Raw genomic sequence first — 19,185 nt, forward strand, 5'->3', positions numbered from 1 at the left:
TCTCTTAAAGGTTTTTTTGGTCTCTTTTATCATAAACATCAGAAACATTTTTTCTGCCTCTGATTATGAATCTTTGGGTTGACATTATATCCATGAGGCTTTATTATACAAATCACACACAGCTGCCTCTCTCGGTAGATGATCTCATTATCGTAGCCTGCCCTCCATGAAAAGGACAGGAGGATTGAATTAGGGAGACCAATGTGTTTTCATTTCCAGCCACAACAGAGTGCTGCAGACTATATTATAATTGCGCCTCATTCGAGGCACTATTTTTCTTTACCTATATTTCCTGACTTTTTCATGACTTTGTGAACATATTAAATGTGATGTAATAGGCAGGGTCTTTTTATCTACTATGTGGTCAGTCCTTTTGATCTTTTGCAACTTGAGGCAATTTAAGGAGTACAGCAACTTCATCCAAAAGTTTTAAGTCTGAGATTTGAAGAAATGCTTTCAAAAGTATGACCTTTTTTGATATTAGTTTTAGTTGTGCTTGATTCTGTCTCTTGGGCCATTTTTTGTTAGTCTCATGATTTGTATCCATCTTTTATTTAGTTAAGTTTGTATTAAATCCAAATTAACTTCAGTCTTTTCATAAACTATTTGCATGTTGATGCAAATCTCGTGTTGTGTAAATGCATAGTTTAACATCCTTTTTGTTGCTAAATGTCCTACTCCATCACCTCAGCCACATTTGAGATATCCATTAACAACAGCGATCCACGCCCTTCTCTCACGCATGCATCGACCAGCCTCATATTACATCCAGCTAAATATAAGCACATTTCTTCAACTTCTTTGAAGGTCACGAGAAAACAGTTCAATAAAAATAAAAAACAGCAAACAAACAGCAAAGGTTAACAAATATATAAAACAGAAATGTATCTTGCAGTCTGGGTCCATATTAATAAAAACAATCTGTAATAATTCACTTTGTCTTTTATATAAATAAAATACTGCTATTTAAAATCACTTCTTTTATAGTAACATTTGTTCTTCTGTCAGCATACTGAAACAAAAATGTTTTCCACAATCTTTTCAAGACATAAAATAATTTTCTCATTGAACTGTTTACGTTCCAGATGGATTCCAGATAGTGAAACAGTTGTAGGGTTAAAACCTGACCATATAAACAAACACTACTCCACTCCAGCCCCACCCAACCCGACGCTCCCATTCCAAAGGATGGTTATTTAATCCCTAAGAATGAACTGCCTTGGCACCGGGTATTTTTACCTACCGCTCAAAAGTTGGGCGACGAGAAGCAAAGCAAAAGCCAACATTTTGGAAGGACTCTGTCCAGATAATGTTGCCATTCTCATCCTGAGTAGATTCGCGCAGGAGTGAGAGAAAAGAGAGGGAAGAAAGAGTAAGAGAAATGGGCCAGGCTGGTTGAGTCAGAGCAGTTTAGGGTTTCCTCTTACCCAGAGTGGGACAGGCTGGATAAAGCACTACTTGTGTTCTGTCACTTATTATATAGCCACCCCCCTCTTTCCTCCCTTACAAAGGCCCAGCCCAACACCCCCTTATTCCACCGGTTACTTTAACCCGTCCTCTATGCCCCCACCCTTCCTAATATGGACACAAATGGAGGGAAGAAGACAATAAGCTCTTCTTTGAGTATTCTGTATTTTAAAATGCTTGCATTCTTTGACTTACTTTCATTGTTTAGGTTTGCATGAAATAGGTAACTTGAGCACTTCAGTCATCCAAAAATAGGTGGCAGAAAATGTTTTGCTGAGCAGTGGTTCTTCCCTTCAACACACTGGGGTATGATGTCTGCTTAAACGTGAGCTGTAATCCACCTCACAATGAGAGGTGATTGCAGACAATAAGATGTGACATTCAGCTCCTTAATAGGCTTATGAAAAAAGACCATAGTGTAGAATATCATAATTGAAATGAAGGTGGAATGCACTGTTATGCTAATGGTATTAATCCATTTCAGTGGCCTGAAGCCCCCCCAGTCCCTCAGCAGGGCCATCAATCACCAGTGGCATTTGTTGGGACACCACAGGATCCGCATAAACCCTTAACACTCCCACAGACTCCTGAAAGCAGCCCCCTGAAACTGGGGGATCTCTGCTTCGCTTTTGTTCACTTTTGTGTTTGCACCTCTCATGCTCCCTATAAATTACACATCTGGAACCACTGGTGAAGGTATGCTAAATGAGTTGTTAAAAAAAATACCCTCCCCTTTGCAGTAAGAAACCAACAGCACGTAAAAAGTAGTAAACAGAACCAAAAGAGTGCCATGTTATGAATGTTCTTAGGGAAACAGTAATGTAATTTAATACCCTTATGCCCATGTCCCCTTTTTTGGCCCCAGCCTTCCCGCCGTCATCACATTTCCTCCCAGTTCTCCCGTTTCTTTTAAATGAGCCCTTTATCAAGATGCTGCTTAAACAGCAGGGTGTTTAGGTGGGCAACTGGCTCCTGGCAGTGATTTCAGATGAGCTCAGCTGAAATCCTAAAGAGCAATGTGCCTATTCCAGTCAAAAATGTACAGCAGCAGTCAGGTCACCCCAGCAAAGCATTAGACATTTAGTTAACTATTACTGCTGTGTAAGTTCTTTTAAATATTGCTAATTTTCTCTGTTAAATGGTAAAAAGAAACTAAACTGATTCATTCCATTTAAAAGAGTTAGACTTTTTCACATTTGTTTTACTTTTTCTATGTGTCTCTTTTGATCTGATTACTGTCTGATTACTGCCACACTTGTAGCATGAAGAAATCCTGTAAAGATAACTTGTATTACAAAATGAAGAAGGCAAAGATCTCAAAAAGCAACACATCAAGTCGTGATCTAAAGAAATTTAGGAACAGATAAGAAATAAATTCACTGACATCTAGTCTAGAAAGGTTACAAAGTCTTTCTACAGAAACAGATATTGTCTACAAATGGAGCAAACAGCAAACATGAGACAGTGGTAAACTTTCTCAGACGTTGCTGGTCCATCAAAATTAGTGAGTGGTCTAGTCAAAGTCTAATCTTGAATCTAACTGAGATGCTGTGGCATGACTTTGATAGTGCCATTGATACTTGAAAACCCATTACTGTGACTAAACTAAACGACTCTATGTCACGATCTGTGCTTTGTCTGTTTGTTCGGTGCTGTTACTGTGCTTAGCCCCTAGATGGCATGGAACCTGGAGGAGGGGTGTTCATCATTCCCTTGATCACCTGCAGAGGAGTATATTAGGAGGAGGCTGCCAGCAACTCACTGCCAGTGTTGTCCCTTAGTGGTACAGCTCAAGTCACATTACCTTGTCTTGTTCCTTGCCTTGACTTAGTAGTTTGTATTTGTTACCTTGCAGGATTACCAGAACCTGACCTAGTCTTTTCGTATGGAACTCTGCCTTGATCTACCACTTCTGGAAAGAAGATTGTAGGGGTTTTCTTCTACAATGCACTCTAGTTTTCAATCGCTCCCCACAAGCCTTTCCACATGATTCCGTTAAGATTTCTTTTGTACTTGGGTTACTTTTTGGAAAAGCTTTGAAATGGGCAGAGGCCCGTTTTTCTAACTGTTTGGATTTTGGTTGCACATTTTCTGAATTTGAGGAGGAGTTTCGACAGGTTTTCTCTAGTGAGAAAGACTTAACCGCTAACGCTCAAAGTCTATGGTCAATTAAACAGAGAGATCGGTCTGTTGCTGAGTTTTCCATTGATTTTCGGACCCTGGCTGCAGCTTCTGGATGGAATGACTGCTCTCTTAGAGCAGCTTTTTTCCAGTCGTTAAATGAATTATTAAAGGATGAGTTAGCATTAGTCGATGAGCCTAAAACGTTGAATGGGTTAATCAAGCTAGCCGTCAGATTAGATAACAGAATGAGAGAGAGAAAAAGATCCCGATTAGAACGGAGTGCAGTTGGGACTCATTTCTCTAGGTCTACACCAGAAACTATTGGCTCCATTTCTGCCTCACAGAATTCTGGAACTGAACCTATGCAGATCGGGCAAACTCAGCTTTCCCCAATCAAATCAGTGTTTTTACTGTGGCTCATCTGATCATTTTCTTGCAGACTGTCCTGTTTGTCCTTCGGGACCAAAAGGCCAGGTCCATCAGTAAATGAGGGGATACTGACGGACCGTTCTCTTACCCCCAGATTTAGTTTGCCTGCCACATTAATTTCTCACCGTCCTTTTCAGGATCTTTCCGCGCTCATTGATTCAGGTAGCGACCAGAACCTTATTGATCAGAGGTTAGTTGTTGAAGCTAAAATTGAGACTGAGCCACTTCCCATACCTCAGTCTGTTTCTTCGCTAGATGGGAAAAGATTACCCCGAATCACACATGGAACCAAATCGTTGACCTTAATCCTTTTGGGAAATCATAGAGAAGAGATTTCATTTTTTGTGTTTCCCATAGCGTTGAATTCCATAGTTTTGGGTTTCCTTTGGCTCAAGAAACATAACCCTCACATTAACTGGGTAGAAAGCCAAATTGAATCCTGGTCCACTAACTGTCTTTCCTCTTGTTTACAGTCAGCAGCAGCTTCACTCCCCTCTGAGTCAGATCCTGCAGATAACGAGATGTTCGATCTCACTAACATTCCTCCAGAGTACCATGACCTCAGGTTAGTTTTCAGCAAATCCAAACCTTTGTCTTTACCCCCGCATAGACCCTATGACTGTGCAATAGATTTGCTTCCTGGTGCCCCCCTGCCTTCCAGTAGACTTTATCACATGTCAGGACCAGAAAGAAAAGTTATGGAGGATTATATTAATGAGTCTCTGGTGACAGGATTAATTCGCCCCTCTTCATCTCCACTCGGAGCTGCGTTTTTCTTTGTGGAGAAAAAAGATGGCTCACTACGCCCTTGTATTGACTATAGGGGGTTAAACCAAATTACTGTCAAAAACAAATATCCACTTCCTCTTCTGTCCTCGGCCTTTGAACCAGTACACGGTTCAACCATTTTTTCTAAATTAGATCTCCGTAACGCCTACAATTTAGTAAGGATCCGCAAGGGGGATGAGTGGAAGACCGCTTTCAAAACCCCGTTGGGCAATTTTGAATACCTGGATATGCCGTTTGGATTAAGTAATGCAGCTGCAGTGTTTCAGTCTTTCATCAATGACGTACTTAGGGATTTTTTGAACGTTTTTGTTTTTGTCTACCTGGATGACATCCTGATCTACTCTAAAGACATTAAAGAACATACCCGTCACGTCTGTCTAGTTCTTCAAAGACTTTTGGAAAATAGACTGTTTGTAAAGGCCGAGAAGTGTGAATTTCACAAAACTTCAATCACATTTTTGGGTTACATCCTGGAGGGTTGACAGGTTTGCTCGGATCCTGAGAAGATCAAGGCAGTGCTGGAGTGGCCAGTTCCAGACTGTCGCAAGCAGCTACAACGGTTCCTTGGATTTGCAAACTTTTATTGACGATTCATCAAGAACTTTAGTTTAATCGCCGCACCACTCATTGCCTTGACCTCCACAAACATTGTGTTTTCCTGGACACCTGAAGCTAACAAGGCCTTCCAAGCATTAAAAGAGAGGTTTTCTCAAACAACCATTCTAGTTCATCCCGATTCTTCCAGACAGTTTATTTTGGAGGTAGACGCCTCAGATACAGGTGTTGGTGCCGTACTATCTCAGCAGTCAGCCACAGATGGAAAACTCCACCCATGTGCTTTTTTTTCTCGTCGTCTTACTAACACAGAAAGGATTTACGATGTGGGAGACAGGGAGCTGTTAGCAATTAAGCTTGCTCTCGAAGAGAGGAGACATTGGCTGGAGGGGGCTAAGCATCCCATTTTAGTATGGACCGATCACAAAAATCTGGCCTACTTGCAAACGGCAAAAAGACTGAACCCCCGCCAATCACATTGGTCAGACTGTTTTTCTCTCGTTTTGATCTTTCCATTTCTTACAGACCAGGCTCCAAGAACGTTAAGGCGGATGCTCTTTCCCGGCTTCATTGACCGGATTCCACTGAAAAAGAGACCGAACCCATTGTGCTGTCCCATTGGACATTTGGAGCCTTAGTTTGGGAGGTAGAGAACCTTATTGACAATGCCCAACGAAACAAACTGGACCCTGGTACTGGTCCTCCCAACAGGAAGTATGTACCTACCTCTGCTAGGTTTAGGCTCATCCGCTGGTTTCACACCACCAAATTCTCAGGTCACCCAGGGGTTAGCAGAATCATTTCACTCATTTCAAGACAATTTTGGTGGCCATCTCTTCATAAGGACGTTACTGAGTATGTACAGGCTTGTTCGGTATGTGCCAAACAAAAATCGAGCAACCAGCCTCCCTATGGTTTACTTCAGCCTCTCAGTACACCCAAAAGCCCTTGGTCTCACATCGCTCTGGATTTTGTTACAGGTTTACCCATATCAAAAGGGAATACTGTCATTCTCACCATTGTTGACCGTTTTTCCAAGTCCTGCCATCTTGTACCATTAAAGAAACTCCCATCTGCTTTTCGTACTGCCCAGCTGTTGGTTCAGCATGTTTTTCACCTTCATGGCATACCACAGGACATTGTGTCAGACCGTGGTCCTCAATTTATCTCTCGTGTTTGGAAACAGTTTTGTTTGGCTCTTGGAGCCAAAGCCTCCCTGACCTCTGGTTATCATCCCCAATCTAATGGACAGACTGAATGCATGAACCGACAGATGGAGTCCGTTCTCAGATGCATGACCACAACCAAACCACTTGATTGGTGTGTTTTTCTTCCCTGGGTAGAATATGCAATAAATTCATAAATCTCATCCACAACAGGCCCCTCACCCTTTGAGATTTCCCTGGGTTATAAACCTCCTTTATTTCCCGCTGATGAAAGACATTGGTGTAGCATCCGTTCGGCACCACATACGGCGTTGTAAACGGATCTGGGGAAATGCAACCAGAGCTCTCCTTCGTACAGCAGACCAGAAAAAAAAGTACGCTGACCGCAGACGGCGGCCTGCGCCAACGTACCATCCTGGCCAAAAGGTTTGGTTGTCCTCCCGAGACATTCCATTGAAAGCTATGTCCAAAAAACTGTCTCCTCGTTTTATTGGCCCTTACACTATCGACTCAGTCATCAGCCCCTCAGCTCTACGTCTACGTCTGCCTTCCAGTGCTTAGCCCCTTCATCTTGTGTTTTATGTCTCACAAGTCAAACCTTTCGTTGCCAAACATCTAGTCTAGAAAGGTTACAAAGCCTTTCTACAGCAACAGATATTATCTACAAATGGAGCAAACAGCAAACATGAGACAGTGGTAAACTTTCTCAGAAGTTGCTGGTCCATCAAAATTACTCCAAGAGCATATTACCAACTCATATAGGAGGTTCAAGTGCACTTCGGCTCGCAGGACAATGATCCAAAGCACACTCACAGGTCCACCTCTGATGGCTAAGAAAAACATAAGCAAAAGTTAAGGTTTTGGAGTGGTCTAGTCAAAGTCTAATTTTGAATCTAACTGGGAGGCTGTGGTATGACTTTGATAGTGCCATTGATACTTGAAAACCCATTACTGTGACTAAACTAAACGACTCTATGTCACGATCTGTGCTTTGTCTGTTTGTTTGGTGCTGTTACTGTGCTTAGCCCCTAGATGGCATGGAACCTGGATGAGAGGTGACAGGTGTTCATCATTCCCTTGATCACCTGCAGAGGAGTATATTAGGAGGAGGCTGCTAGCAACTCACTGACAGTGTTGTCCCTTAGTGGTACAGCTCAAGTCACATTACCTTGTCTTGTTCCTTGCCTTGACTCTTAGTAATTTGTATTTGTTACCTTGCAGGATTACCAGAACCCGACCTTGTCTTTTCGTGTGGAACTCTGCCTGGATTTACCACCTCTGGAAAGAAGTTATTAAGCTCCATGAACAAAGACTCAAACCGCTTGGACCTCACTGGTTGGCAGCCTCCTGTATTCTTCGCTCCTTGTATACCATTCAAGAACCCTGTCCACCCTCCTCCTTCCACTGTACCTACTTCTGAAAACCCTGGACCATCATATCATCCTGGCACACCATTATCCACCATCATCTGTCTCATGGGTAAACAACTATTTGGTCTCTCCGCTCCCCACCCTCTGGCGGATCATTCCATCAACCCAGTAAGGCTGAATTATTATTCTTTAGTTTTGACCCTGAGTATTCCCTGCTTACCATCCTGTTTATTTTTACAGTTGTTTTCCCGGTTCCAGTTTCCCTGCCCACATCACTACACTGTAAATAAACACTTTACCATGAAACTCTGTCTCCTGAATTGCTTTCTGCATGTGGGTCAAATCCGTTAAAAACAATATGACACTCTACAAAGAAGAGTTGACCAAAATTCCTCCACAGTACAGTAAAACACTCTGCTAGTTATTGCAAAGTTACTGCCTAAGGTAGCACAACCATACATTTTAGCTTGAGAATACTTGATTTTTCACAAATGTCCAGTTTGGTTTGGATGGCTTTTTTCCCTTAGTAAATCAAATCATCATTTGAAAACTGCATGTTTTATTTACTCTGGTGGTTATTTTTGTCTGGCATTTCCATGGGCTGAAACATTTAGTTGTTGCAAAAAATTGAAAACAAGTAATCTGGAAGTGGGAAACCAGTTTTTAACAGTATCAGCATCTTTTCTTTTTCTATGATATAATTTGTGATTCAACAGTGTACATGGTAACGGTGCAGGAAACAAACAAGACCTCACAATAGGCTACTCTGCCAACCAAAATGTGAAGCACATTTATGTGACTTACAAGTATTGGCGTCTACATGTTGTTAAAAAAGACGGCCTGCTTGGGGTTAGCCTGCAACGCAACCTTTTTCAAACAGGGGTGAGAGGTGCTGTTTCCATTAGGCCTATGTACTCAATGGAACTGAATTACATGTGCTGTGGCTGGATTTCGTGTTTAATCTTAGCTGTTTTTCATGCATATAAGACTAATTTTCCTAATTAGATGTTTAATGTTGAGAGGGTAATATCCTAAAACTTTTTATTAAACCGCAGTTTTTTAATTTTCTTTTACACAACCCTTAATACATGTCACCACCCATGAGGTGTATGTGGAAATTGGTGAGTTTTTGGAAATGTTTAGGCATTCAGAAAGACAGTTCATTTTGAATATAACTACTTTCAACTGCCTTTGTTGCTTGGGTTTAATTAGAGATGCAACAATCAGGATTTAGTGGCTAATAACAATTTTCTTTTTTCTTTCAGGCATGTAACAAACAGGAACAACAGATTTTTTTTTCATATTTGTCCTGCTAATTACAGATCTGAGCTGATCAACAGGAAAATGGCTGATTTTGATCAGTGGTTGATTGATTGATGAATCATTAATGTCAACATCTGAGTTTATGGAAAATCTTCAGCATGAATGAAATTTATGAATTTTTGATTCCATAATAATTATTTAATTTAAAGTAAAATTAAATGTTTCATTTGAACTGATGATTTTAATGTGTTTTTCTTGTTATATCTGGTGATGCCAAAGCAGCTGTGGTATTTGCCTAATATTCAGTGTTGTTCATGAGTGGAGCTCACATTTATAAGAGCTTTGAGCTTAACAATGCTGTTTTAAAATGAGGAACGTGGAGCGAACTTAGGTCATCTTGATGTAATGTAACCATATTCTAGTTAGGTGTGAATAAAAGATTTCCCATGTATTTTTAGGGGCAAACTTTGTGTCTTTGTGTCACAGAGAAAGAGCCACAGCATTTCCCCTCAAGGCCTACGCTTATCCCCTCGCTATAAAGTTGACTATGCTGCCTTTGACTTTGTTTCATACATAAGGATATGAACTACAGGCTTTAACTCTAATACCTAACTATCAGGTAACACTGAGGGTATTTTTGGCTGCCCAAGGGAAATGTAGAAAAGACCTGAAGAGAAGCTACAGCTCTGAACACCTGTCAGCAACCAACGTGTGGGTAAGTAGCTGAAAGAACATCAGAGATGTGTTGAATTTACATGTTTGAAGATTCTGTCAGCTAAAGTGTCAAAGACATTCAAGATTTTATTAAAGAGAAACATAGTGGATGGTTGAATCTCTTATGACCAAACTTTTACATAGAAGACGACCATTTAATTTCACTTTAAATCTCTAGAACTATAAATGACTTTATTTAAATGACCAAGTGCTTTTTTCAAATACAACTTCAACTTTCAGTTTTCAGCCATGTTCTTTACCACAGGTGGGGGTTTTGACTGTGCAATAAGAGTGTAAAAGGAAAATAAAAGGGAAAATAAAACTACTGGCCATGTTGACTTGATGGTAAAAAGGGGTTTAAAAGTACTAATATACGAACTAAATGGATGCTTTTCATACAAGAATGTCTTTTATGCTGATGGAACTATTAAAATATGTGAACAACAACAGCTGGTTTGGTAATTAAGCCATTATAAAATGGTTTATCTGAGCAAATACACAAGGAGAGACTAAAACAGATATTAGGCAATGGCATAATCATTATGTTAATTTTTGAATGATGTGATATTGATTTTTAACTACATTTCAGAGAAAGAATGATAAATGAATGAAGACTAGTTAAAGTTAGAGCTGTGAACTTCAAAATATTGAGGCAGGGAACTATAAAAACGAATAAATTATCATTGAAGCTTTCCACTGTCAGTGTGTGAATGTGTGTATGAATGGATGGATGACTGAATGTACTGTGAAGGACTATGGGGTCTCTGGGGACTTGATAAAGCACTATACAAGTACAAGCCATTTACCATTTGCCATGGTTGAACTGAGTTTTTAACTAATTCTTGTTAGGGATGAACTCACACAACACTGATATTACTCCCATCACATTATTGTATTTCTGCCTTTCGTTCTAATGGCAAGGTAGACATGATGCCATATTTTATATCTCTTTACAATATATCTGACACTGACATACACAATGTGATCACCAGAAAAGCCAGGCTGCCAGATTGTTTTTTGGATATGTCAAAATATTTCTTGACATGAGCTTTGTAGCTCTCACATGCTATGTATATAGCACATGTGCCACAGTTGCAGAATCAACACAACTGAGGCTTAAATAGTTCAAAGTTGCACCACAGTTTAAAGATGGACAATTTCTGGAGCAGATCCCAGCTTCATCACATGGAGTAACAGTGGCTCAGTGGATAGAGTAGTTGTCGTCCAATCCAAAAGTTGTGGGTGAAATTCCAGTTTCCTCCTGCCACATGTTAATGTGCCACTGGGCAAGGCACCCAACCTCAAGCTGCCTACTTATCTCCATATAAATGTATGAAGGTGTCCACCTCAGTCTATCTATATATATATCAGTCTCTCTTTCTCTCTCTCTCTCTTTCTCTTTCTCTTTCTCTTTCTCTTTCTGTCTCTCTCTTTCTCTCTTTCTCTTTCTCTCTCTCTCTATATATATATATCTTGGGAATGACATATGCAAGTCCTGCACAGTGGTCAGAGGGATTTTAAGCCATTCTTCTTGCAGGATAGGCCAGGTCACTACGTGATACTGGTGGAGGAAAACTTTTCCTGACTCGCTCCTCCAAAACACCCCAAAGTGGCTCAATAATATTTAGATCTGGTGACTGTGCAGGCCATGGGAGATGTTCAACTTCACTTTCATGTTCATTAAACCAATCTTTCACCAGTCTTGCTGTGTGTATTGGTGCATTGTCATCCTGATACACGGCACCACCTTCAGGATACAATGTTTGAACCATTGGATGCACATGGTCCTCAAGAATGGTTCGGTAGTCCTTGGCAGGGACGTGCCCATCTAGCACAAGTATTGGGCCAAGGGAATGCCATGATATGGCAGCCCAAACCATCACTGATCCACCCCCATGCTTCACTCTGGGCATGCAACAGTCTGGGTGGTACGCTTCTTTGGGGCTTCTCCACACCATAACTCTCTCGGATGTGGGGAAAACAGTAAAGGTGGACTCATCAGAGAACAATACATGTTTCACATTGTCCACAGCCCAAGATTTGCGCTCCTTGCACCATTGAAACCGACGTTTGGCATTGGCATGAGTGACCAAAGGTTTGGCTATAGCAGCCCGGCCGTGTATATTGACCCTGTGGAGCTCCCGACGGACAGTTCTGGTGGAAACAGGAGAGTTGAGGTGCACATTTAATTCTGCCGTGATTTGGGCAGCCGTGGTTTTATGTTTTTTGGATACAATCCAGGTTAGCACCCGAACATCCCTTTCAGACATCTTCCTCTTGCGTCCACAGTTAATCCTGTTGGATGTGGTTCGTCCTTCTTGGTGGTATGCTGACATTACCCTGGATATTGTGGCTCTTGATACATCACAAAGACTTGCTGTCTTGGTCAAAGATGCGCCAGCAAGACTTGCACCAACAATTTGTCCGCTTTTGAACTCTGGTATGTCACCCATAATGTTGTGTGCATTTCAATATTTTGAGCAAAACTGTGCTCTTACCCTGCTAATTGAACCTTCACACTCTGCTCTTACTGGTGCAATGTGCAATCAATGAAGACTGGCTACCAGGCTGGTCCAATTTAGCCATGAAACCTCCCACACTAAAATGACAGGTGTTACAGTGTCATTGTCCAACCCCTGTATATATATACTGTATATAAAGTTAGGTCCCTTTACTGTTTCAACATACTAGAATGTTAGCTGCCAGTAATACTTGTACATTAAGCTGGATGTCCCAAAAACAGATTTGTGGTCTTAATAAAATAAAAGTAAGCCATATTGTCTCTTTTGGTGTTTGAATTGGGAATTTCCAAAATGTACCAGCTTCACTTGCTTTTTGTTTTTTCTGAAGACCCCAGCTCTCAAAGCTCACCAGTAATACATTATTTGTAACAACTTAAGGAGAGCTTTAAACAGGAAGTTATGGAACAGCAACTCACCAGCTGTGACAGATATTTATAGGACAAGCATTTCTTGTCGCAAATTTATAACTCAAAAATGTCATTGTTTAGTTTTGAGGAGACAAAAAGATATGAATACACTTTGTTAAAGGAAATAAATGGTGTTTATGTAGAAAGAATAATAGAATAGTCTCATTTTGGTTTAATTATTTGTACAAAGGACCTGGTGAGCACAGTCACAAACACATGCATGTTATAATGCAGAATTTATGGAGCTTTGAAAATTGGAGTCATGAATCCTTCAAAGCTCAGTGATTGGCTTAGTAGGAGGGAGTCTGTCTTGAAGTGATTTCATGAGTGCAGAGGATGGAGGCTGAGAAGGAGGGAAAATTAAAGTAAAGTTTGAAAGAGGAGGAGGTTGACTGGTGGGAGGATGAGTGAGAGGGGATTTAATTTCAAACTGCAGAAAATGTTGACCATTACCACTCTGAGCTGAGCAGCCACAATGACCCTAAAGTGAACAGAATATAAGAGGGGCGGGGGGGACTAACAAAGGAAAGCACAGGACGAATGAAGTCACTCCTTCTCAAAAGTTAATGTGCAGGAGGGATGTCCCTTTATGGTCTCAGAGGTTAGTCTTGGTTTGCTTTATGTATGTACCGTGACTTGCAGGAATGCAGCTCAGCCTTGTATGTTACCAGGCACACACACACAGAGACACACACACACCACACACCCATATATCCAAAACAAACACATATTTCCAAGCAGCTGACATTCTCAACCTCTGTCCCCTTCCTCTAACTTCTCCCACCTTAAACTGAAAAGCACTATAAATAAATTCTCATTATTTCTGTTTTCAATTTATGCTTGCTATCATAAGTTTGGTCAGAAGATGGCCTCAGTAGACTGATGTGAGCATTTTACTGATGATGCCTAGTTGTGATCATATGTGATTCATTCTAAGAAATAATTAGGGTTTTTCCTCCTTATTTATTTAGCTACTTTGTTCTTAGCGAGAACAAACTGGATGTGTGTTGACACATTCCAGCAATGCTTGATGTATTTAACTGAAGCAGCAGTAGATTGATGTTTGTTGGTCTGCTGAAAGCTTCAATGAAGCTTAATAAAATTAATGTCTGATTGTGCTGTCCTGTATTTACTTTTATGTAAAGGTAATTTTACCTTCAGTCAAAAAAAGGTGTAAGTTGTTTTAAATATGTATACACATCTAAAAGCATAATAGCAAACATGTGGTTTAAAAACCAATCTGTCACTTGATTAATCATTAGTTGTTGTCTTCATATATAGTGGAAAATGATTTATTTATTCATTGCATGTAATTTCACAGTGACTTCACTCTGCAAAGTGGCCAAGTCCACTCTTATTTTACATTTGTTTATGTGAGTAGAAAGTCCAAGGATTTTTTAATTCAGTATTCATTCCAAAGATGAACTCACAGTTTGAATTATTCTTCAAGGTCTGCAGTTGCCGCATAAGAACCTTTTCCTTCCGAATGAAATATTCTGATCAGGGAGTAGAGGTTGTTATACTCAGCCATGATAAAACTGGTGATCCCACAGAAAAGAAGCCTTGCACCATTACATTACTTGACATCACATCATATATAATGTAATCACGTCAGTCACGGGTCAAGGCAGAATAAGATATTATGACACCTGCCATGATTTGAAAGGAAAATCATTTCCAAAAGGGTGTGGAAGCTCCATAAACTTGTCTGGTTTCATCTGGACAGAGTCTATCAGGAAGATATCCTGCAGGTTTTTCTGCTGTCAGTAGAAACGGTCTGAGGCCTAATGATCCTTCCTGCTTTAGTGAGTGCAAGAGAAGTAAGCGATTGGGAATTGTTGTCTGCCAAGTGTTGGTGCGCTGACAAGTTAAGAGTGAGAAGACTCAGGGAAGGGGTGAGAGCCTGGCAGCTGTACAGAGGACCCTTCGACACACTGTTGACATCCTACCCAGATCTGACAGGTACGGGTGGGGAGGGCTGGTGGTTCATATAACCCTCCTTGGCTCCCAACCTTTGTCTGCTCTGCTTGCCACAGAACCCTGAGGGTTGCACATGAATAATGAAAACCTGCTCCCAATGGCAAGTGCTAAGGAGCCCCTATATGCTGCGCACATGCCGTACCAAATATTGTCACAGTATGGTGGTAGTGTTTTCATTCTGCAGGTCTCTTGAATATTTTAGGTTGCTTAAAAAGCTCACTTTGTTTTCATGGGCAGTTTTCTAACTCTTGAGTAAAAGTATTTTCTAATACTGGAGTGCTCACATTTAATTTGAACATTTGATTTGCAAAAATAAATTAGAATATTATGGAAAAGTTAATTTATTTTATTATTTTAATTTAAAACGTGAAACTCATGTTATGCAGATTCATTGCATATAGAGTGATATTAAGCTGTTTTATTCTGTTAATTTTGATGATTATGGCTTACAGCTGACTTGACAAATGTCTAGCAGACTGCCATTGACTAATTCTATAGGGAGGGTAAGCCATGAAAAAGGCTAACTGTTCACAGTGTCCTATATCCAAGCATAAAAATTGACAGTTAAGTGGAAGTAAAAGTTGTGCTAGAAAAAAGTTTCAAGAGCAACAGGGAAAACCACAGCCTTGATAGGTCTGTGAAGCAAAGCTGGTTCAGGAGTTTGAGGAACAGGAGCCAGAAATTGAAGTGCCACCACAGATGGTCGCATTCCACTTCTGAACCATGGGAAACAACATTAGCAGCATCTTACCTGGCGTAGAAGGACATAACAGTTTCTCAAGGTACAAAGTCCTCTTTCAAATGGAACTAAATCTTGCATTTCATTTGGAAATCAAAATCCCAGAGTCTAGAAGAACAGTGTGGGGGCACAGAATTTGTGTTGCTTGAAGTCCAATGTGAAGTTTTTACAGTCACTGATGATTTTTAGGAGCCATGTAAACTGTTATGTTGGTCCACTGTGGTCCACCGCAGCTTTCTACCTGGCAATTTTAGAGCACTTTAGGCTTTGTTGCTAAGCTTTATTGAGATTTCATTTTTCACCAGGACTTGACACCTGTCCACACTGCAAAAGCACAATTAACTGGTCTAATGAATATCACTCTGCCTGACTTGCCAGGAAACTCTTTTGGCCCAAACCCAATAGAGAAATTTATTATGAATTATTGTAAAGAGATAGTGAAAACAGAAGCAAAGCAATTAATGCAGATGAGTTGAAGGCTGCTGTTGAATCTGGGCATCCTTAACACCTTGGCAGAGCCACAGGCTGATCACCTCCATGACACGCTGCACTGGTGCATCAACTCATTAGAAACGAACCCTAACCAAGTACTGCATGGACGTACTGTACAGTACATTAACATACTTTTCATTAGGCCCACTATTCTGTATTTAGGATTACTTTTTACTAGTTTTATGCGATACGGATTTTGGTATTTGAACCTCAAAATAATGTGTTCCCCATGTTCACGGCATTTAGGAAGTTCCTGAACTGAGTAACCCAATTTCCCACATGAAGAAAGACAAAGCATTTGGTCATCATCCATTGAGTATGTGTATGTTTGTGTTCCCATTTCCAAAGAAGGATAAACAAGTTAAAAGTGAATGTTCAATCAAGGCTTCACTGGTGTTTGTCCTGAAAATACAATGGCCCCTTCTTTTTGTGGGCTTGACACAAATACAACATATGTGCATTTAAATCCAACCAAATGCAGTACATTTCTGCCAAATGTGAAGATTATTTAATATCGGTTTTGTATTGTTCTGTTTCTCTTCATAGCAAATAGATTTGTGTTTAGTGTGAACTCTCATTGAAAAAAACAGGATCTTAGTTTTGAAACTGAAACTGGATTAACTGACTGATTCTGTAAAGGGATCGAGGAGTCCAAGCAATGTTAAAGTGTAAAATATCTTTTGCTTCATGAGTCTGATATGTTATTAGTTTAGTCACTCCTAGGGTAATTAGCTGTGAACTATAATGGTTCAATGATAGATTCACTTCTGGGGATTTCAGGTCATGCTTTTAAAGCCTTTCCTATGAAAACTTAATAGGATGCAAAATGGTGGTCTAACATAGTAACAATAGATTAACCAGTTACATGTGGCAGAGTTCACATTGATTTTAAAATGACCTCACTTCATATTGCAGAAGTGGATAAAAAGTTTGACCTGAAAAGTGTTAATTTTCAGTCTAAATAAAGTTGAAGTTATTTATTTATTCTCAGATAGTTTTGTTGATTTAAAAAAAAAAAATCTGATTTTTGTTTGAAGCGTAGGGAATAATATATCACCCCAGGCTTCAGTTTCAGGCATAAAACAAGACAGGCCCTTGGCAATCATAAATTGCCTGTTGATTTCTCTTTACTTCACTCAACAGATTTTTATAGGATTCAGGGCTGAAGACAGATTTATTCATGAATTGTTTTTGTATCCAGAGAACTTTTTCTTTGCTGATGTTTTCATGTTTTAGATCATTATCCTGAGCCATAGTTTCATTCATAGCCCCAATAGTGTTCAACAAACTCCTCACATATTTTTCTGTTAGAACAGAAAAGACCTTCCAGACAACAGGCTGGCATGGAGATAGCATCTGATGAGATCTACTGAGACCTGGTGACCCCGAGACGCCACTGTTTTATGTATCTGTGCTGACCATGGAGACATGCATCAAAAACAGAACAAAAAGTATATAGTAGAAAGTTTTATACAAAAACACAGCACTTTTTTTCTTACTGTCTGACATTTAATCAGATTGAACTTTTCCTGTTTTAGTTCAGTCATTATTTCAATTTTCCAGAATAGAGTGCAAGAGATCGTTTTGTGATTTGTTTTAACTAAAGATAAGATAGTTTCTTAATATTTGGTAGAATTTCCCATGGCTTTGGTCAAATTTTTGTGTATCCTTCAAAAAACTCTTCAGTCTGGGAAATGTTGTCCTATTGCCTTTGAAAGAACTGGTGAAACGAAATAATGTTTGTAGGTCACCTTAATTGCATGCAGTTCTATATTTTACAATTTTTCAACCAGGACCAAACTGTACAAAAGCAGATAGACATCTACCATCAAAATAGCTATGCCGGGTAGGTAGAACGTTTTGGATGGAACCTGAACTAATGGTGAATCTTTACTAAACATTTCTTTTAAAAAATTTTAAGATTTTTTAAGATTTTTTTGCAGCACTAGTGGACTTTTTTTGTTATTTGAAAGTAGGCAGACAGGAAGTGGGGTGAGGAGAGGGGGAAGACATGAAGCACAGGTCACTGAGGTCAGGACTTGAACAGCTGCGAGGACTGAATGCTGAACATTTCTGACTGGTAAAATATCCGCACCATTATATTTCAATCAGCTTCCTGTTTATACCCTTCTTCATTTTATATTTTCTGTTAACTTTAAACTATATGACAGTAGGTTTTTTTTTGCAAACAACATTTTAACTAAGACACCCATAAATAAGATTTTGTTCTAAATATTTCCATTTAAATCCATTGATCAATTCAGCCAACCTCAGTAGAAATATATATACTTTCACTTTCAACTTCTCTACAGATACAGAGAGAAAGACGTTTATTATCAAAGGCTCAGTTTGAGAGATTTTAACCAGTAAAGTTATTTTTTAGAGAATATTTGTTTGCAAATATGTTCTGAGATATGGATTATAGCAATCACAGGTGCATAGGATTGTTGACCATTCCCTGATTTGAAATTTGATTGGTGCACACACACTGCAACGTGTGTGTATGTGATTTTTCTTTCTATGAGAGACATCTTGCAAGATCTGAGGATTATTACGAACGTCTCCTGAGTTAAAACTGGTTTTAATTCCACTTCAAAGTTTAACAGCCATGAAACTCTTAAATTGTCTTTAAATAGCCAACTTTAATCCTAATTGGAGCTCTTTGTATTCTTGTCTCTTGCAGTCAGTAGATGGTATCGATGCAATTAATAACAAATTTGTTTTATTGATACATTTTCACACTTTTAAATCATATGAAACAATCTAAGATTAGTGCTGTTTTTTTCACTGTTTTGATCAAATCCTGGATGTCACTGTTGTGGTGGGCATAGAGCTGTGTCCTTAGGTCGCAGCAGCACTCTTGCAGGATGAGGAGCCGGTCAGCATCAGGGAACATAATCTACATAAATAGCCTAGACTTCAGACCCCACAATGGACACTCAAAAAACAGTCTAGGTACATAAAGGGTTCCAGGAAGTTAAGATCTGGAGAAAATTGTTCAGGAACCTGTATTTAAAGTGTTCCTTTAGTTGTCCTTAAGCCACTTTGTAACTAATTTGGTTGTATGCTAAGCGTCATTGTCCATTTGGAAGACCAGTTTGCACCAAAGCTTTAACTTTCTGGCTGATGTCTTGAGATGTTGCTTCAGAATTTCCATATGATCTTCTT

At 39.7% G+C, this 19,185-nt stretch overlaps 1 protein-coding gene across 2 annotated transcripts in view; it reads right to left on the reverse strand.

Moving 5' to 3' along the window:
* si:ch211-286o17.1 (hematopoietic progenitor cell antigen CD34) overlaps positions 1-1,447 on the reverse strand; it is a 32,435-nt gene extending 30,988 nt beyond the window's left edge. For both annotated transcript variants that reach the window (XM_047346461.1, XM_047346460.1), the window contains exon 1: positions 1,244-1,447. In XM_047346461.1, coding sequence (XP_047202417.1) covers positions 1,244-1,325 — 82 coding nt within the window. In that variant the 5' untranslated portion in view covers positions 1,326-1,447. The remainder of the gene's footprint in view (positions 1-1,243) is intronic.
* Positions 1,448-19,185: the final 17,738 nt, after the last annotated feature.

This window comes from Girardinichthys multiradiatus, chromosome 20 (genome assembly GCF_021462225.1).
Source record: "Girardinichthys multiradiatus isolate DD_20200921_A chromosome 20, DD_fGirMul_XY1, whole genome shotgun sequence".
Taxonomy (NCBI): Eukaryota; Metazoa; Chordata; class Actinopteri; order Cyprinodontiformes; family Goodeidae; genus Girardinichthys; species Girardinichthys multiradiatus.